The sequence below is a fragment of the Leucoraja erinacea genome, chromosome 4 (genome assembly GCF_028641065.1).
Source record: "Leucoraja erinacea ecotype New England chromosome 4, Leri_hhj_1, whole genome shotgun sequence".
Taxonomy (NCBI): domain Eukaryota; kingdom Metazoa; phylum Chordata; class Chondrichthyes; order Rajiformes; family Rajidae; genus Leucoraja; species Leucoraja erinaceus.
In genome coordinates, this window is record NC_073380.1 from 108355791 (window position 1) to 108373812 (window position 18022).

Genomic DNA, 18022 nt, shown 5'->3' on the forward strand with positions numbered 1-18022 from the left:
GTATGTGCCTGCTAAACACCGCTTGCTGACAATAGAAAGTCCAATGAGGAAGTATGGATCTTTTACAACTCCTAGGGAACCACCACTCAATTAGATAGGGATCAATGAAGAAGTTCATGTTTCCTTTCAGTACACTAGCATGGTCACTGCCAAAGGCAAAGACTTTGGTCCCAACAAAAATTTCAGGATGTCCAAATTAATCCCTGCTTCCTGTATATCAGGCACATCAAAGCATCAAAGATACCACCAATGACATCTCTGCAAAACCCTCCAAATCGATCGATAGGATAAGCAAACTGATGACCGTGTCTTTTCTTAGGTTAATGCCCACAAAATTGAGACCCTAATTACATTCAGTTGTTGCTGATTGACAGGCCACATGGTAACAAGAGACTTCCAAAACAACTATTATACCAAGCTATATCATTGTAAGAGATTAGCCTGTAGACTACTGGCCTCAAAGACTATTTTAAAGTGCCACACCCACGTGAGTCATGGGAACCCCCGACCTACAACTATTCAAAATGAATAGGGAATATTCTCAATGATATTGAGAAATTCTGGAGCATAAAGATGAACGGCAGAAGTACTGTGCCCCTACACAGCCTGTTCTTACTTCACACCAGCCTCCTAAACCACTTTAAAAATCAACAGAACTAGCGATGAAGCAAGTCATCCTCAAAACTAAAGGTCTGCTTCAGAAGAAAGTCCCCTCACATTGGAAACTAGTCTCGGCCTCATTATGGTCGCCGTGAATTTTTCACCATGTTGAAAAATTAGCGGCGACTAGAATGAAGCCGGCATGGGGAGTAGCGAGAATTCTCGTGCCATAGGTGGGTCACCAGGAGGTCCTAGTGGGTCGCTGGGAGGTCAAAGGTTCTTGGAGGTTCTCGTAGGTTGTAGCTGGCGCTGACTGGTGAATTTCATTGGCTCATTGGGAAAAATAAGGTAAGCAGTAGTTTTCAGAACCAAGGATAACCAACCAGTAATGTTAAATGTTCGCCGAGCTTCACAGCCGTGTATCTCTGGCTTCTGAAAAGTTGTCTCCACTCATTCTCCCCCCTTCTCTCCCACTTCTCTCCCTCCTCCCACCCTCTTTTAAAGGACTTACCGTACACTATGCTTTAGCCGTCTTAATTACAGCGCCAACCTTCCTGTTCATCGTGGTGGGTGTCTGTTTCACCTTGGCTTTGCACCGTGTGAATTTTTTAGACAGCGCTCCCCCCGCTTGCCCTGTCCCCCACCTGCATAATGGGCTGGTGAAGGAAGCGATGTGTGTGTGTGTTCCACTCTGGCAGTCGCCGTTCCAGTTGCCGGTTTTTCAGGCGACTGCCGGCAACTTGACAATCGCTGGCAGTCCGCAGAAAAATCGCCTAAGTGGGACAGGCCCATTAGCAACCTCGTACTGAGCCCTGCAGAACCATACTGCACAGTGTTTTGTAATCAATAAAACTTCCATTGACATAACTCTGTGCTTTCACCCAGATCACTTTGACACTTTCCCTTTGCAAACCTGGAGACTAACACCCTGAACAAATTAACACAAATTCATGTAGACTGTATCAATGTTTTTAATCCATCTTCCAAGCTCCACTAAACAAAATGCAATCAAATTAATATAACATGACCTTTCCTCTCAAATTTACAGTCTTTCCTTGATTAACATCAGTCTCTCTAAATGCTGATTAAGCCTAATAATCAGATTCTGCTAATCATTGGTCCACCACCAGAATCACCAATGACTTGCTTGCAATGATCCATTATATTTCATTCTCCCTTTTTAAACAATGTTATCACACAAGCCTTCTTGCAGAGCTCCAGCAACAGTAGAGAATTTGAAGATGATCATCAGAGCCAGAATTATGTCCTTGCTTGCTCCTAAGATCCTGGGATATTTTTTATCCAAGCCTGCAAATTATTTATTTGTTAACATGATACCCGACTTAATCTGGCCAGACTTTGTCTTATTTCCAATATTTCACATTCCTCCTTATCATCTGGAGCAGCCGGAGGTTGTTGCGCATGTTGGCATGAATGATAAAGGCTGGAAGAGGAGGGTTCTGGAACAAGATTTTATGGAATTGGGCAGAAGACTGAAAAGCAAGATCTGCAGGGTAGTGATCTCAGGATTGCTTCCAATACCTTGTGCTAGTGAAGGTAAGAATAGGAAGATAGAGGATAGGAATGTATGGCTTGGGAGTTGGTGCACGGGGAGAGATTTGGATTTCTGGATCATTGGGATCTCTTCTGGGGCAGGGGTGACGTATAAAAAGGATGGGATGCACCTAAACTGGAGGGGGACCAACATCCGAGTGGGAAGGTTTGTTAATGCTACACGGGAGGGTTTAAACTAGATTGGCAGGGGGGTGGGATCTCGTGCAGGACAGAGGCACAGGAGAGGCTAGAAGTTGGTATGGAAGGTGGTGTGGGAAAGGTTAGTGGACAGAATAGGCACAAAGCCGGACAGCGGAGTTGGTTTAAACTGCATGCATTTTAATGCAAGGGGCCTGACGGGTAAGGCAGATGAGCTTAGGGTGTGGATAGGTACGAGTGACTGGAACATTGTAGCCGTGACTGAAACCTGGTTAAGGGAGGGGCAGGACTGGCAGCTCAATGTTCCGGGTACAGGAGCTTCAGGACAGACAGGGGTGAGGGAAAAAGAGGAGGGGGAGTTGCATTGGTGGATAAGGAGGATGTCACAGCTGCGTTCAGAAGTGACATTACGGATGGTTTGTCTGGTGAGGCTATATGAGTGGAGCCGAGGAACAAGAAAGGAATGATCACCTTGTTGGGGGTGTACTACAGACCCCCAAATAGTCAACGGGAATTAGAAGAACAAATGTGCTGGGAGATTGCAGACAGCTGCAGGTCAAATAAGGTTGTTGTAGTAGGGGATTTTAACTTTCCCAATATAGACTGGGAAAATGGTAGCATGAAGGGTTTAGATTGGGTGCAATTCATCAAAAGTGTTCAGGAGAGATTTCTTAAACAGTATGTAGAGGTCCCCACATGTGAGAGGGCAACACTGGATCTAGTATTGGGGAAATTGGGAAGGGCAAGTTAATGAAGTTTGTGTGGAGAAGCCTTTTGGAACCAGTGACCACAGTTCGATTAGGTTTAAGATAGTTATTTATGGATCGGGACGGAGAGGGTCCACATGTTTAAATGCTCAACTGGAGTAAGGCCAACTTTAAGGGTATGAGAAAAGGCAGGGCTTGAAATTAACGGTTGCCCGGGTGCCATTGCCCACTCAAAGCGCCGCTGGGCAACCCAAACACGAGTCATTTTGCCCGGCTTGGCAACCAGATACTGGTTTGTACCGAGGACAGACACAAAAAACTGGAGTAACTCCGCGGGTCAGGTAGCATCACTGGAGAAAAGGAACGCAACGTTTTGTGTCGGCGGTGACGGCTGTATTGCGGGGCAAAGATACTAGGTGCAGGGTGAGGAAGGGTCGGAGCGAATGACGGACCCTGAACAGCGGCTCCATCTCCTCCTCCCGCACCCCGCCCGCCATGATAGCGACCGCTGCTTACAAACCCGTTAACGACACTTTCAATACAAACCCTCCCGCACGCCGAGGCAGGAGGGAGGGAGAGGTCTCGGCGTGCGGAAGGTTTGTATTGAATGCGCCGTTAGCGCATTTGCAAGCAGCGGTCCTCATCAGGGCGGGCGGGGTGCGGGAGGAGGAGGGGAAGGAGCTGCTGTCGCGGCCGCTGCTGCCGTTGTGCGGGACCCGTCATTCGCTCCCACCTTTCTGAAGCAGCTGCACCAAAGATACTATAGCTATAGGATCTTTGAGCTGCACCGCTCGGCACCGCACCTTGCTGTTGGCTGGCGGAGGAGGGAGGCGGTGTGGAGGAGTTCCCAACGGCCAAGGCAGCGGGCGATGTTGTCCGAGGAGCGCTGACCCTCCTTCCTCCATATCTCACCCCCCCTCTCTCTCTCTGTCTCTTATACGCCCCCTCCACCTCCCCCCCCCCCCCCCCCCCCACTTATCCTGGGACCCCTCCTCTCTCCATCCCGCACTGATCCCCATTCCCATCTCTATTCAGTCCTCACTGACATCCCCTGTTCTCCCCCCCCCCCCCCCCCCCCCCCCCCCCCCCCCCCCCCCCCCATCTATTCATCCTGCGCTGATCACCCTATCCACCTCGCATTGATTCTCCTGCCACCCCCCCCCCCCCCCCCCCCTCCATCTTACACTGGTCCCCCAATTCATCCTGTACTAATCCACGCATTCTTCCCGTACCGACCCACCCTCCATTTACCCTGCACCTTCCCCCCCATTCATCCTGCAGTGATCTCCCATTCATCAAGTTGACTGGAGCAGGTTATTTGAGGGGAAAGGAACATCGGCCAAGTGGGATGTTTTTAAAAATGTACTGAAGAGAGCCCAAGATGTGTACGTCCCCGTTAGAGCGAAGGGCAAAGCAGGAAAACATAAGGAAGCTTGGCTGACGAGGGAAAATGAGACGTTAGTCAAAAACAAGAAGGATGCATGGGACAGGTACAGGCAGCTGGGATCAAGTGCATCCCTGGAGGAGTTTTGGGAACTAAGGAGCAAACTAAAAAAGGAGATCAGAAGGGCAAAAAGGGGCCAGGAGATAGCTCTAGCGGGTAGCATTGCAGACAATCCCAAAAGATTTTCATAAATACATAAGGGGGAAAAGGTAACTAGAGAGAGAGTGGGACCTCTCAGGAATAAAAAGCAGTCACCTCTGTGTGGAGCCACAGGAGATGGGCAAGGTCCTCAATGAGTATTTCTCCTCTGTATTTACCGAGGAGAAAGACAGGAGGATGGAGGAAATTGGAGCAGTCACTGGAAGTGTCTTGAGAGCAGTCAGGGTTACCGTCGTGGAAGTACTGAAGATACTGTCATGTTTGAAGACAGACGAGTCTCTGGGGCCTGATCAGATATATCCGAGGACATCGCGGGAAACTAGAGAGGAAATTGCGGGAGCCCTGGTTGAAATTTATGAGTCGTCCTTAAATACAGGAAAGGTGCCAGAGGATTGGAGGGTGGCAAATGTTGTGCATCTTTTCAAGAAGGGCTGCAGGGAAAATGCTGGGAACTATAGGCCGGTGAGAACATCTGTAGTTGGTAAATTACTGGAGAGTATTCTGAGGGGTAGTATATACAGGCATTTGGATGGGTAAGGGCTGATTAGGGACAGTCAGCATGGTTTTGTACATAGGCATCTGATTTTTTTTTTAAGACATGAGGGGAAAGGTTGATGAAGGCAGAGCTGTAGATGTTGTGTAAGGCGTTCGACAAGGTGCTGCATGGTAGGCTGCTCTGGAAGGTTAGAGCTCATGGGATTCAAGGAGAGATAGCTGAATGGAGCTAATTGGCTCCATGGAAGGAAGCAGAGGGTGATGGTGGAAGGTTGCTTCTCAGAATGGAGGCCTGTGACTAGTGGTGTGCTACAGGGTTCGGTGCTGGGCCCATTACTGTTTGTCATCTACATCAATGATTTGAATGAGAACATACAGGGCAAGATGAATAAGTTTGATGATGGTTTTGCAGATAGTGAAGATGGTTGTGAACGATTGCAGCATGGTCTGGATCGATTGGCCAAATGGGCGGAGGAATGGTTGATGGCATATAATACAGAGAAGTGTGAGGTGTTGCATTTTGCGATGTTGAACAAGGGCAGGAACTACACAATAAATGGTAGGCCTCTGGGTAGTATTGTAGAGCAGAGGGATCTAGGAGTACAAGTGCATGTTTCCATGAAGGTCGAGTCGCAGGTAGATAAGGTTGTCAAAAAGGCTTTTGGCACTTTGGCCTTCATCAGTCAGGGTATTGAGTATAGAAGTTGGGAGATCATGTTGCAGTTGCATAAGACGTGGTGAGAATGCATTTAGAATATTCATGTTATAGGAAAGAATTTGTCAAATTTTGTTTAAGAAGGATCTGCAGATGCTGGAAAAATCGAAAGTAGACAAAAAATGCTGGAGAAACTCAACGGGTGAGGCAGCATCTATAGATCCATATATACTGCCTCACCTGCTGAGTTTGGCAAAGATATTGTCAAGCTTAAAAAGGTTCAGAAAAGATTTACGAGGATGGTGCCAGGACTAGAGGGTGTGAGCTACAGGGAGAGGTTGAGTAGGCTGGGTCTCTATTCCATGGAGCGTAGGAGGATGAGCGGAGATTTTATACAAAATTATGAGAGGAATAGATCGGGCATGAGTCGTTTACCCAGAGTACGGGAATTGAGGACCAGAGGACATAGGTTCAAGGTGAAGGGGAAATAATTTAATAGGAATCAGAGGGCTAATTTTATCACACACAGGGTGGTATAGGTGTATGGAACAAGCTGCCAGAGGAGGTAGTTAAGGCTGGGATTATACATTTGTTTAAGAAACAGTTGGACAGGTACATAGATAAGACGGGTTTGGAGGATTATGGACCAAGCGCAGGCAAGTGAGACTAGTGCAGCTAGGAGATTGTTGGGCGAGTTGGGCCGGAGGGCCTGTTTCCACACTGTATTACTCAATGACTCTATCACCTATATGAAAAGGCCATAACATGTGTTTGCAGGTTACTTGGCTTCTCTAAATTGCCCCCAGGGTGTAGGTGAGTGGATGCAAAAGAAGTAGAATGTTGAATTAGTATGAATGGGTGATCAACGTGGACTCGGTGGCCCAAACGCTTTGTTTCCATACTGTATCTGTCAATCAAACAATCACACCCATTTTAAACTATGCAATCTATATTGCCACACACATGCTTCTATTAGAGATAAACAATTACTAAAATAAACAAATAAATAATCCAAAAGTTCTGAACTACATTAAAAAAAAATTGTTTTTAATTATTATTGTGAGCATTGGTTTTGTCTTTTTACACTAATTGTTTGTTTTTGTGTGTGTGCGTATATAAAAATAAAACATATGTTTATTATATCACATTGTGTTGTGATGTTCCAAATAAGAATTCCATTGTTCTGTTTGGGACATGACAACGAATCGCTTTATTATGTATTTTGTTAGGTTTTTCTTTTTTGTCTAAACAATTTTACTTGATTTTACGCACATATCTTTGCCTTCCTGTTGCTTTTTTAATTTCACCTTTGCACATTCTATGCTCTGGTCTTTTTGATGTTAAGGAAATGAGAAGGTGTGGGTTTAGTGCAGAAAAGTGGCTTTTAGGAAGATCAACCATACTCTTGGGATCTTATTAGAAACATAGAAAATAGGTGCAGGATTAGGCCATTCAGCCCTTCGAGCCTGCACCGCCATTCAATATGATCATGGCTGATCATCCAACTCAGTATCCTGTACCTGCCTTCTCTCTTGTGGCCACAAGGGCCACATCTAACTCCTTCTTAAATATAGCCAATGAACTGGCCTCAACTACCTTCTGTGGCAGGGAGTTCCAGAGATTCACCACTGTGTGAAAAATGTTTTTCTCATCTCGGTCCTAAAGGATTTCCCCCTTATCCTTAAACTGTGACCCTTTTCCTGGACTTCCCCAACATCGGGAACAATCTTCCTGCATCTAGCCTGTCCAATCCCTTAAGAATTTTGTAAATTTCTATAAGATCCCCCCTCAATCTTCTAAATTCTAGCGAGTATTGAATGGCACAGCGGCATAATGGGCTGATTGGCCTTCTCTTGCTGTTGTTTCTTTCTTTGCAGTGATGACCTTTCAATATTTGTCATAACTGTTCATTTTTAAAAATCCATTCAGTCTGGTAAATTACTCAACATCGATACAGCTCTCGGATAAGGGGGAGGAAGATGGTGGAAGGTAATGGGGTCTTGCCTTCTCTTTGGAAAATAGTTGGTGATAATCATCAGCAACTCCTCCAATTCCATTGCACTGTCACTCATTTACTTTCAAGTAGCTACTTGTAGCCCATCTTAACAGATCATTTCTCAGTAGTAAAATCAGTCTTGCCCAATGTAAAATTCGAGCTTGTTTACCTTTTGTGCATTTGCATAACAATGCTTCCAATGTGGTCTCCCACTTATCCAAGTTCATAGCCTTACTCAAAGATAAATACCATGCCATCTCGTTGAACTTGCTGCATAATAGTTAAAAAGGTTCTCTTGAATGCATTGCAAAACTGCTGAAATTTTAACCACACTTGATCCATTTCACTTCATATCTGAGTGGTTAAAATTCCCTACCAGAGTGGTTAAAATCCCCTAGCATTTATGTGGTGTTATTTATGCACTTCTCAGAATCTAATCTGTATTTCCCTGACACATTGGGCCCTATTTTATATTCACATAAATATCTTGCCCTTCTTGTCTGCATTTCATTGGCCTGAAAGTGAAAACGAAAGTTGAACTGATCTCAAGAAAGATCTGGCAAGATTTAACAAAGCCTCAATGGTAAGTCCCAAACAGCAAAGTGAAGAGATCCCATCCCAAAATGCTGAGCTTTGACTGGAGACAAAGTTGAGGACAGAATACTCAAAGATTTTTGTTTAAAAGGGCAGCCAGTCTTAAATGTCTCTGACATTCAAAATTATATCAAATAACTAAGAGTAAGGTAAATTTTAATCTTACAAAGGAATCATCCTTATAAAGTTTCTCTTGATAGGCTGATTCAGAAGATTAAGTTGTTTTGGATCTACGAAGACGTGATTGTTCAGATTCAGAACGGGCTTACTCATAGAATACCGAGGGTTATGTGGAAGGGTGTTAAGGGAACTGTGGCGACATGATGCCGGAAATGCCCCCCCCCCCCCCCCCCCCCCCCATATGACGATGTCCACGACAAGCTACCACCTAGTCGACGTCAAGCTACGACAAGCTCCGCCAACACAATTCCTTGCGATTCGGGACATCCACCTACATCCACACCTACGACAAATTTCGACCACACAGGCGACAACCTATGACACCTGCAGTCAACCTACCTCCACCAGCAACAAACTATGACAAGCTACAACCCTGTTGGCGACAAATGAAGACAACTGAATACCTCACTTGATGCCAGAACTGTCGCCGGTTGACGTAGGTGGTCGCCAATGGAATTCACTGAGGTCAAGACCCGGCGACAACCAACGTCAGCTGGTGTCATCCCTACGACAGCACCTACGACAGGAGAAGACATGCAACTTCAAGCCCACTGTCGCCTAGATGTTTTGAACATTTCAAAATCTAGCGGCGACAAGAAATAAGTAACAACACTTGAGGAGACCGCTCACGACAATACAGGCATCACCCCACGACCATGTGGCGACAGCCTATTTTTCGGCCCTTTATTCTGGCTGGAGGCCTCTACCAGTGGAGTTTCACAGAGGATCTGTGTAGGATGGAACTGCAGATGCTGGTTTAAACCAAAGATAGACACAAAAAGCTGGAGTAACTCAGTGAGACAGTCAGCATGTCTGGAGAGTAGGAATGGGAGACCTTTCGGGTCGAGACCCTTCATTGTGTCTGAAGAAGGGTCTCGACATGAAACATCACCCATTTATTCTCTCCAGAGATGCTGTCTGTCCCGCTGAGTTACTCCAGCTTTTTATGTCTATCCACAGGGTTCTGTGCTGGGACCTTCCTTGTTTGTGATATATATATATATATATATATATATATATATATATATATATATATATATATATATATATATATATATATATATATATAATATAAATAAAAAAAAAAATAGGGGCCCAATGAGTCAGGGAAATAGAGAAGAGCAAATATGTAGATAAGATTCTGAGAAGTGCAAAAATAACACCACATAAATGCTAGGGGATTTTAACCACTCTGGTAGGGAATTTTAACCACAACTTTGGTCCTCGTGTTGGGGGGGGGGGCTATGTATAAACAGCTGTAATTTCTACATGGTGAAACAAAAATATATAAAAATGACCTTTAATAAAAGCTGACATTGTGCACTTTAACCACGTGATTTTTTTTTTCCTACTACAAATCTCAAATAGTGGAGTACAGAGGTAAATAAATAAATGATGGGTCTTTGTCCCAAACATTATGGAGGGCACTGTATATCTATCTATGTCTTTCGCAAACAAGGGAGGTGTGTGTGTGTGTGTGTATATATATATATACATAAATGATTCAAATGTAGATGGTTGGTTAGTAAGTCTACAGATGACACCAAAATGTGTAGAGTTGCGGACATTGAGGAAGATTGTATACAGAGGGATATAGATAGGTACAGAAATGGCTACAGAAATGTTAGATGGAATTTAATCTGAGAAAATGTAAAGTGTTGCACTTTGTTACATCAAACGCAAGGGGAGATATACAATTAATGGCAAAATCTTATGTAACGGCTTAGCATAACATACAGAGGATCTTGGGGTTCAAGTCCACAGCTCCTTTAAAGTGACAACACAAATAAATAGAGTGGTAGGAAAGGCATATGTTATGTTTACCTTCATGGGTTGGGGCATTGAGAACAAAAGTTAGGAAATAATGTTCCAGCTTTATAAGACTTTGGTTAGGCCGCATTTGTAGTATTGTGTGCATTTCTAGCACCACGTTGGAGGAAGGACGTGGAGGCTTTGAAAAGGGTACAGAGGAGATTTACCAGAATGCTACCTGGATTAGTTATGACAGGTTAAGACAAATTTGGATTATTTTCTCTGGAGAGTCACCAGCTGAGAAAAACCTGATATTAGAAATATATAAAATTATACTAGAAATATTAAATTATAGAAATTTCTAAAGTTATTATTATAAATGTGGTAGACAGTCAAAACCTTTTTTCCTTTGATAGAAATTACAAAGACCAGACAAAATAGCTTTAAGGTGAGATGGGCAAAGTTTGGGGGAGGTGGAGGAGTCAGATACAATAATGACATTTAAAAGGCTTTTGTATAGGCACATAGAAGAAAGGCAATATAGGGATATGGATCATGTGCACGCAGAGGAGATTATTTTAACGAATCATATTCAGCATGGACTGTGGGCCTGTTGCTGTACTGTTCTATGTTTCAACACTTGCTACCCCATTCTCTAAATTGAGGATTTCCACTGAAATGATGGAATCGCTGATCCTATGGCAGGATAGGAATCGCCTTTGGATTAAGGAATACATTAAATCCCAATAAAGTTGTGCTCTACTAAATCTTGATCAAAAAGGTAGATTTTACAAAGCACTTTAAACGGTCAAGAAGTTGAGAGGGAGAAGAAGGGAAGTTTGGGTCTTGGCAACTGAAGGTTAGTATGCCAAAAGGTAAACGATTCTGCTTGGGTAAAAGACTCTATGCATTTACCCTTAGTGGGGAAATCAAGAACCAGGGGTCTACCTTTTAAGATGAGAAGGTTCTAAGGGGCAACTTTTTCTACACAGTAGCTGGTGGATATGGAACAAGCTGCCAGATGAGGTTAAGGCAGGTACTATAACGATATTTAAAAGACAATTGGTCTGGTTCATTGATAGAAAAGGTTTGGAGGGTTATGGGCCAAATCCAGGCAGGTGGATTAGTGTAGATGGAGCATCCTGGTCAGCGTGGGCTGAAGGGCCAGTTTCTATGCTGTGTCGCAGTGAAGAAATTGAAATCAATTGTGATTCAGCATCAGGAGAGGGGCGATAAATGTTGAGAGTCAAGTCATGTATTGCAGTGTTTTGGACAAGTTTACAGAAGGGGGGGCTAGCAAGCAGATATAGTTACGGCCTAAACTAACAAGGGCAAAAAGAAGCATTTTTGACAGGACCAAATTTAAACATAAAATATTCCACTGTTTTCATGTGCTCGGCACAGGGTATGGGGAACATAATTAAGTACAGAATACTACATGATGAATACAGATTAACAACAGCCCACGCAACAGGCTCACGATGTCAGGTTGTCTCTTGGGAGGGGAGGTACCTCGTGGAGTCCAATTCTCAAGTTTCTCTTTACAAAAAGCAAACAAGTCAACGGAGACTATTTAAATGTACCCTTACATCTGCTTTACAGCAGGGCTGACATTAGTCTTCTTAACTTAGCTAGGCGACAGCATAACAATCAAGACACAGGGAAGATACAATATTAAGTATCTAATTTCCATTTACTGCCACAATAGACCAGTCTCTTCTGACGGAGGGTTACAATCTTAAATTAACGGGCGCTTTAAAACTTCAAACGCCTTTTTGTACATGTAGATAGTACACTATTCACGTATGGGGGCGGGGGTTAAAAGGCAGTAAACATTCAAAACAAATCAGATGTCAACAGCTGTTAACGATAACCAAATTACAGTGAGTAGGTGTCCGTTTTCTAATGTGGGACAGGAATTAAAAACTGTGCTTTCTCTGCATTGTCATTTGATGAGATGAGAAGTTGGGTACTCACCGGCGAAGACGAAGAGAAGAATGAAGGCTGAGAGTGGAGTCCGACAGCACAAGGGGCTTGTGTGACCGGCGGACAATGAGGAGCAGCTGGTGATGGTGGAGGAGCAGGAGGAGACGGCCATGGCTGCCGGGGCCGGGGACCAGGGACAGCGGCACAACTTCAAGCCGCCAAGTCAGCGGCAGCTGCCGTGCGGCTCGACATTAGAGCCCGGGGCCAGAAGCAGCTCCTACACGGAGAGTCCCCACTGTCACTGTCGTCGCCGCCGCCGCCGGGCCTCCTCCTCCTCCTCCTCCTCTCCCCGCTTCCGCCGACGCCGGGCCTCCTCCTCCTCCTCCTCCTCCTCTCCCCGCTTCCGATAGACAGCGACGCCGGGCCTCCTCCTCCTCCTCTTCCCTCCCTCCCCCTCCAGCCCGGTTCCTCTTTATCAGGCCCTTCCTCTTCGGCCCACTGCGCTTTGGATGCTGCCTTGTTTCCCGGCAGCCGCTATCCCGTGACTTCCTCTGATCGGCCCGGCTCGGCCTTGCCGCCTCCTCCTACACGGCCCAGCCCGGCCTTGCCGCCTCCTACCCGGCCCAGCCCACAGTCGCCTCCCACTCCTACACGGCCCAGCCCACAGCCGCCTCCTCCTACACGGCCCAGCCCGGCCTTGCCCAGCCTCCTCCTACTCCTACCCGGCCCGGCCCACAGCCGCCTCCTCCTACACCCCCTCCCCTCCCGCCACTCGCCTCGCGAGGTAAAAGGTCAACAGACGCCGTACGTCACTGCACAGACAAGGCGGGCGATGAGGCCCATGTCCATGTCCCCCCGGCCCGGGCCCGGCCCAGTCACGAAGCCTCATCCTAACTCTACTCCCACTTTCTCACCTTTACCAATCATTCGTTTACTTTTCCAAACGAGAAAAAATCGTAAGGAATAACTTTTTTCTAGTGGTCAGCACTTCTGAGCTGTTCGGGAACTTTTAAAGATAGTTAGCCCTGACAATGGCATTTATGCTTGATGGGGAAGAAAAAGGTATGTACGAGAAATAGTTACAAAATCAATGACTCACATTGGCAGAGACTCAATGCACTTATTGTTGAAAATAACAGGGAAAAGATCTTTGTTATTGTATTGTATTCGAATTTATTGTCATTGTCTCAATTAGAGACAACGAAATGAATTTCCCTTTACAGTCAGTATCATAAAAATAAATAAATAATAAATATTAAAACATATAAAAAAAATAAAATAGAATTTTTTTAAAAATCAGCACCAAAGTAATACCAAAATTTGCATTAAAAATGCAGGGCTGTCAAAATTGGGTGAGAGTTGAGAGTAAGAAAATGCAAGGAAGTCCACCGACCAGGGAAGGGAGAGGGTGAGGATGTGGGAGGGGTTGTCCCCCCCCTCCCTGTGGGGAGCTTTTGCATTTTTCAGCTTGAAATTGTGCAATTGCTGCATACTGTAGCAAGTCTTTTAACTTACACTTGAATGCAACATTGGTTTAAATTAGATTAGGTATGAATAAGGTTAGGCTAAATTACATTCCACAGTGCAGCCAGGCTTTGATCAACAGGTGCAGCACAAGACCTTTGTATATTCATGTATGGAAATCAGATTATAATTCATATATATCTATCTATATCTTCTACTATATTACTAAAAGTCTGATCTTGACCGCTTTTGGCTCGGTGGTGTGATTTCCGAGAGAACGCCGTCACCTACGGCCGTCATTTTTGGCCACCTCGCTGAGAGCCCACCTCCGCCTTCCGGGACCGGAGGATTTTTCCCATCGATGAAAAATCAGAGCGATATTAATGTTTTAAAAAAAATCCCGAATCTCTCTGCTGCCCCCGCTGGTGGCAGGGGGGGGCGGGACTATGAAGTCCGGAAGTGTAGTCCCTCACTCAGTCTCTGCCAGACCCAGGAAGCGAGAGGGTCAGGGCTCTCTTAGCTGCGAATAACACTGTCTATTCCAGGGTGAGCCCCCTCGATGCGGCTGTAAGGTGGCTGTCGCCCAATTGTATGCCTCGCCTTTTTAACGTTTGGGTTCACAAAATGTTTTTGGTTGTCGGGTGGCTGCGGCCCACAAAATGAATTTTGGTTGTCGGGTGGCTGCAGACAAATTGTTTGCCTTGGCTTGGCTTTTAAAATCGTTGCAACAGTTTGGCTGCCAGCCCATGAATCCATTAGGCCCACAATGTCTAATCTAGCCCCCTGGAAACCAGTACCTTTGGCCCGCAACACCCATACTAGCGCAACAGAAAGCCCCCCCACTGGCGAGCAATATTGGAATTGGTGGAGAGATGAAATATTGTGTTGGTGACCAGCCTTCCCGTGTGATGTTGGGACCCAACGGGTCCCGCTTAGTCTAGTTTACCTTATATATTCCCCTCATGCATTTCGTTGTCTCTACTCGCCTCTGAATCAACAATTTTTGCTTTATTTTGAATTTCCAGCACCTGCAGATTTTGAGTCCATGAATGTCAAATGGAATCATTAGTACTGAAGTTACATTGCCATTTTAAATAGTATGCGATGCGTTTAAGACCATCAAATTGCTCGTTCTTTACGGGGAAATCCGCCGACAGAAAGCTATTCTCATTGGTGAGTGTGGAGGAGATCTGGAAGCCTTGGGCGAATTGAATTGTGCATGACTTTATTTATTTATTTATTAAAACAATTTTTTTTTTTTAAGTGTGAGAAATTCTGTGATCAGCGTGAGAGTGTGAGAATTTTTTTAAATGCATGTGTCTCACGCTCAATGTGTGAGAGTTTGCAGCCCTGAAAATGTGTCTAATTGGTATTCTTTAATGGGATATAAAAACAATCTATTTAGCACAATGATGCATGTTCACTTTTAAAAGAGGGAACGGACTAATTCAAAGTCAGCATGGATTTTGAAAAGGAAATTATTCCTTGATTCCACGTTGATTTTTCGAGGCAGTAACCAAGAGAGCAGACTGTACATGCAGTAAGTTTAATTCATCCAGCTTTTCAAAAGTTGCTTTGGTGAGTTTGAAAGAAAACTCTAATCATTAAAGGCAGAAACTGCAAAATCAGGTGTTCAGTGGCAGGGTGTATTTATTGCACACTGGCGTTGGGGCAGAAAGCAGAGAGTGAAAAGACCCGGAGCGCGGCCTTGCATCGCCCGGCGCGGCTTTAATAGCCGCGGGACACTTACCATCACCCGCCGGGGACTTTGACTCTGACATCGGAAGGAGTGCAGGTGAGAGATACGACTTTGCCTTCCATCACAGTGAGGAGGAGATTCACTGTGATGGATGTTTGTGTAAATTGTGTTGTGTCTTGGTTCTTTTTCTTGTGTGTATGACTGCAGAAACCAATTCTCGGTTGAACCTCAAGAGGTTCAAATGATAACAAATACATTGTATTGTAAAAGGTGGCTATTTATAGTGGAAGAAGCTGGGTTTTGATGTTCCACATGGATCAGCAATTCAACCAACACATGTCACAATTTACATTTAAAATCTGGATTCAATAATGCAATTTCTACGTTTTTAGGTGATATCAAATATGGGAGAAATAGTCAAAACTGATGTGGTCAGAAGCAATGGCACAGCAATGACTAGCTGCCCATTACTTCTGTGTTTTGATGCGCAGGCACAATATTCACGGAAGAACAACTCAGCAAGGAGATAGCCATAAAAGAACACAAAGTGCTGGAGTAACTCAGCAGATCAGGCAGCATCTCTGGAAAACATGGATAACTGATGTGTCAGGTCGAGACCTTCTTCAGCCAGCCAGCAGTTCTTTATGGAGTTAACAGCCAGAGTGAGCATGATCAGCCCAGCAACTTTGCTATTGCAGTGCCATTTATCTTTGCCAATTTTATGCAAGAAAACATAAAAGTGATGTAGAATGGACCTATTCCAATGTGCAATCTCACTAAAGAACAAAAATGGCAGGTAGCCATGTCAAAATACCCACATTTTTTCAGTGTGATTCTTAATTCCTTGGTGGAAGAAACATTCACTTATAATGCACCTTCTATAATTGACAGCTAGTAACATCAGGACGAAAGGGTTAAGCAGTTGGAACTTCTCCAGTATGCATTCCCTTCAAAATCCAGACTTGACTGGGAGCAAAAAGATCAGGAATTTATCTTTAATGCGAATTGTGACACGCAAGATCATTACATATTAGTTGTCAAAATGTAAGATTGCAGACAATAACTCGGAATAGCCTTAAAATGAAACAATTGATCTAAAGCTTTAACCTTTTTCTATTTCCATTTTTCCAGTTTTTATTGTTATTCTTGCAATGATGTTGAATGCTTTACCAATGCTACCGTGTAGCACTCATTAAGCCAAAATAAGCTGGTCAATGCCCAAGTTTAAAAAATACATAAGGTAGGGTTTCATAGAAGCGCAACGAGACTACTACAGTAGATTATGTGATGGTGGTGCATGTGTGTAGTCTGCTATGTGCATTGGGTATGATGTTCGGTTCGGCAGTAACCACACCGACACTCGCAGTGGGGTGAACTCACATGAGTGAGTATTTTATATACTGTGGTAAGAAAGTCCAGGATCAAATGGGGTACTGTCCCTCACTGTCAGAGCACTTGTAACAACTACAGGAGCATTTCACTTCTAAGCATTTCAGGAATATTCTTTGCCAGAGTGATCCTGCAATGACTTCACAGACTCGCTGACCAGCTATACCCTGAGGCAGCATACGAACATTGCCTTTGTTGATCTTATGAATTATTTCGATTCTGTCAGCAGACGTGGCCTCTACCAGGTACTGGAAAGGATTGAATGACCATCATGCCTTCTAAACCTCATTCAGTCCTTCAATGAGATTATGCACAGTGCAGTGCAATTTGATGGTGCTACATCAGTTTCCCCATGAGAAGAGTGCAGCAAGGCTGTGTCCTAACTCCCATTCTGTTCGGCATCTTCCTCTCTGCCTTTCTGTCCTTTGCCTTCCCAACAGACACAGAAGGAGTGTATCTTGACAGCAGAAGCGACAGGAAGCTCTTCAATCTAGCAAGGTTGAAAGTCAAGATAAAGGTACAAACTGCACTTATAAGGGACCTCCTGTATGCTGATGATGCTACACTCATCACCCCAATGGAAACATAGAAACATAGAAATTAGGTGCAGGAGTAGGCCCTTCGAGCCTGCACCGCCATTCAATATGATCATGGCTGATCATCCAACTCAGTATCCCGTACCTGCCTTCTCTCCATACCCCCTGATCCCCTTAGCCACAAGGGCCACATCTAACTCCCTCTTAAATATAGCCAATGAACTGGCCTCAACTACCCTCTGTGGCAGAGAGTTCCAGAGATTCACCACTCTCTGTGTGAAAAAAGTTCTTCTCATCTCGGTTTTTAAAGGATTTCCCCCTTTATTCTTAAGCTGTGACCCCTTGTCCTGGACTTCCCTAACATCGGGAACAATCTTCCTGCATCTAGCCTGTCCAACCCCTTAAGAATTTTGTAAGTTTCTATAAGATCCCCTCTCAATCTTCTAAATTCTAGAGAGTATAAACCAAGTCTATCCAGTCTTTCTTCATAATATGAAGAAGGACTTCAGGGGCTGATGGGCAGAATACCTCATGCTTGCAACAAATACTGACTAACAATCAGATTTGACAAGACAGCTATCGGGTTAGGGTACTCCATTCCCACCTGAAATTACCCTAAGTAGCTCTCTGCTGGAAACTTTCACAAATTTACCTACCTAGTATATATGTTGGCTCTTTCTGGATGTCGAGGACAGGCAGCAACCACCTTCAGG

General features: G+C 44.6%; 1 protein-coding gene and 1 long non-coding RNA gene across 2 annotated transcripts in view; one reads left to right on the forward strand and one right to left on the reverse strand.

Annotated features, from left to right (window-relative positions):
- The window catches only part of lrp12 (low density lipoprotein receptor-related protein 12), a 42944-nt gene extending 30396 nt beyond the window's left edge, over window positions 1-12548 (reverse strand). The window contains exon 1 of the mRNA XM_055634909.1: window positions 12273-12548. Within this exon, the coding sequence (XP_055490884.1) occupies window positions 12273-12393 (121 nt within the window). The 5' untranslated portion in view covers window positions 12394-12548. The remainder of the gene's footprint in view (window positions 1-12272) is intronic.
- A 447-nt stretch (window positions 12549-12995) lies between these two features.
- LOC129696760 (uncharacterized) lies at window positions 12996-17622 on the forward strand. The gene is made up of 3 exons (XR_008723396.1): window positions 12996-13283; window positions 14711-14858; window positions 17003-17622. It is a non-coding gene; the product is annotated as an uncharacterized LOC129696760 (long non-coding RNA).
- The last annotated feature ends 400 nt before the right edge of the window (window positions 17623-18022 follow it).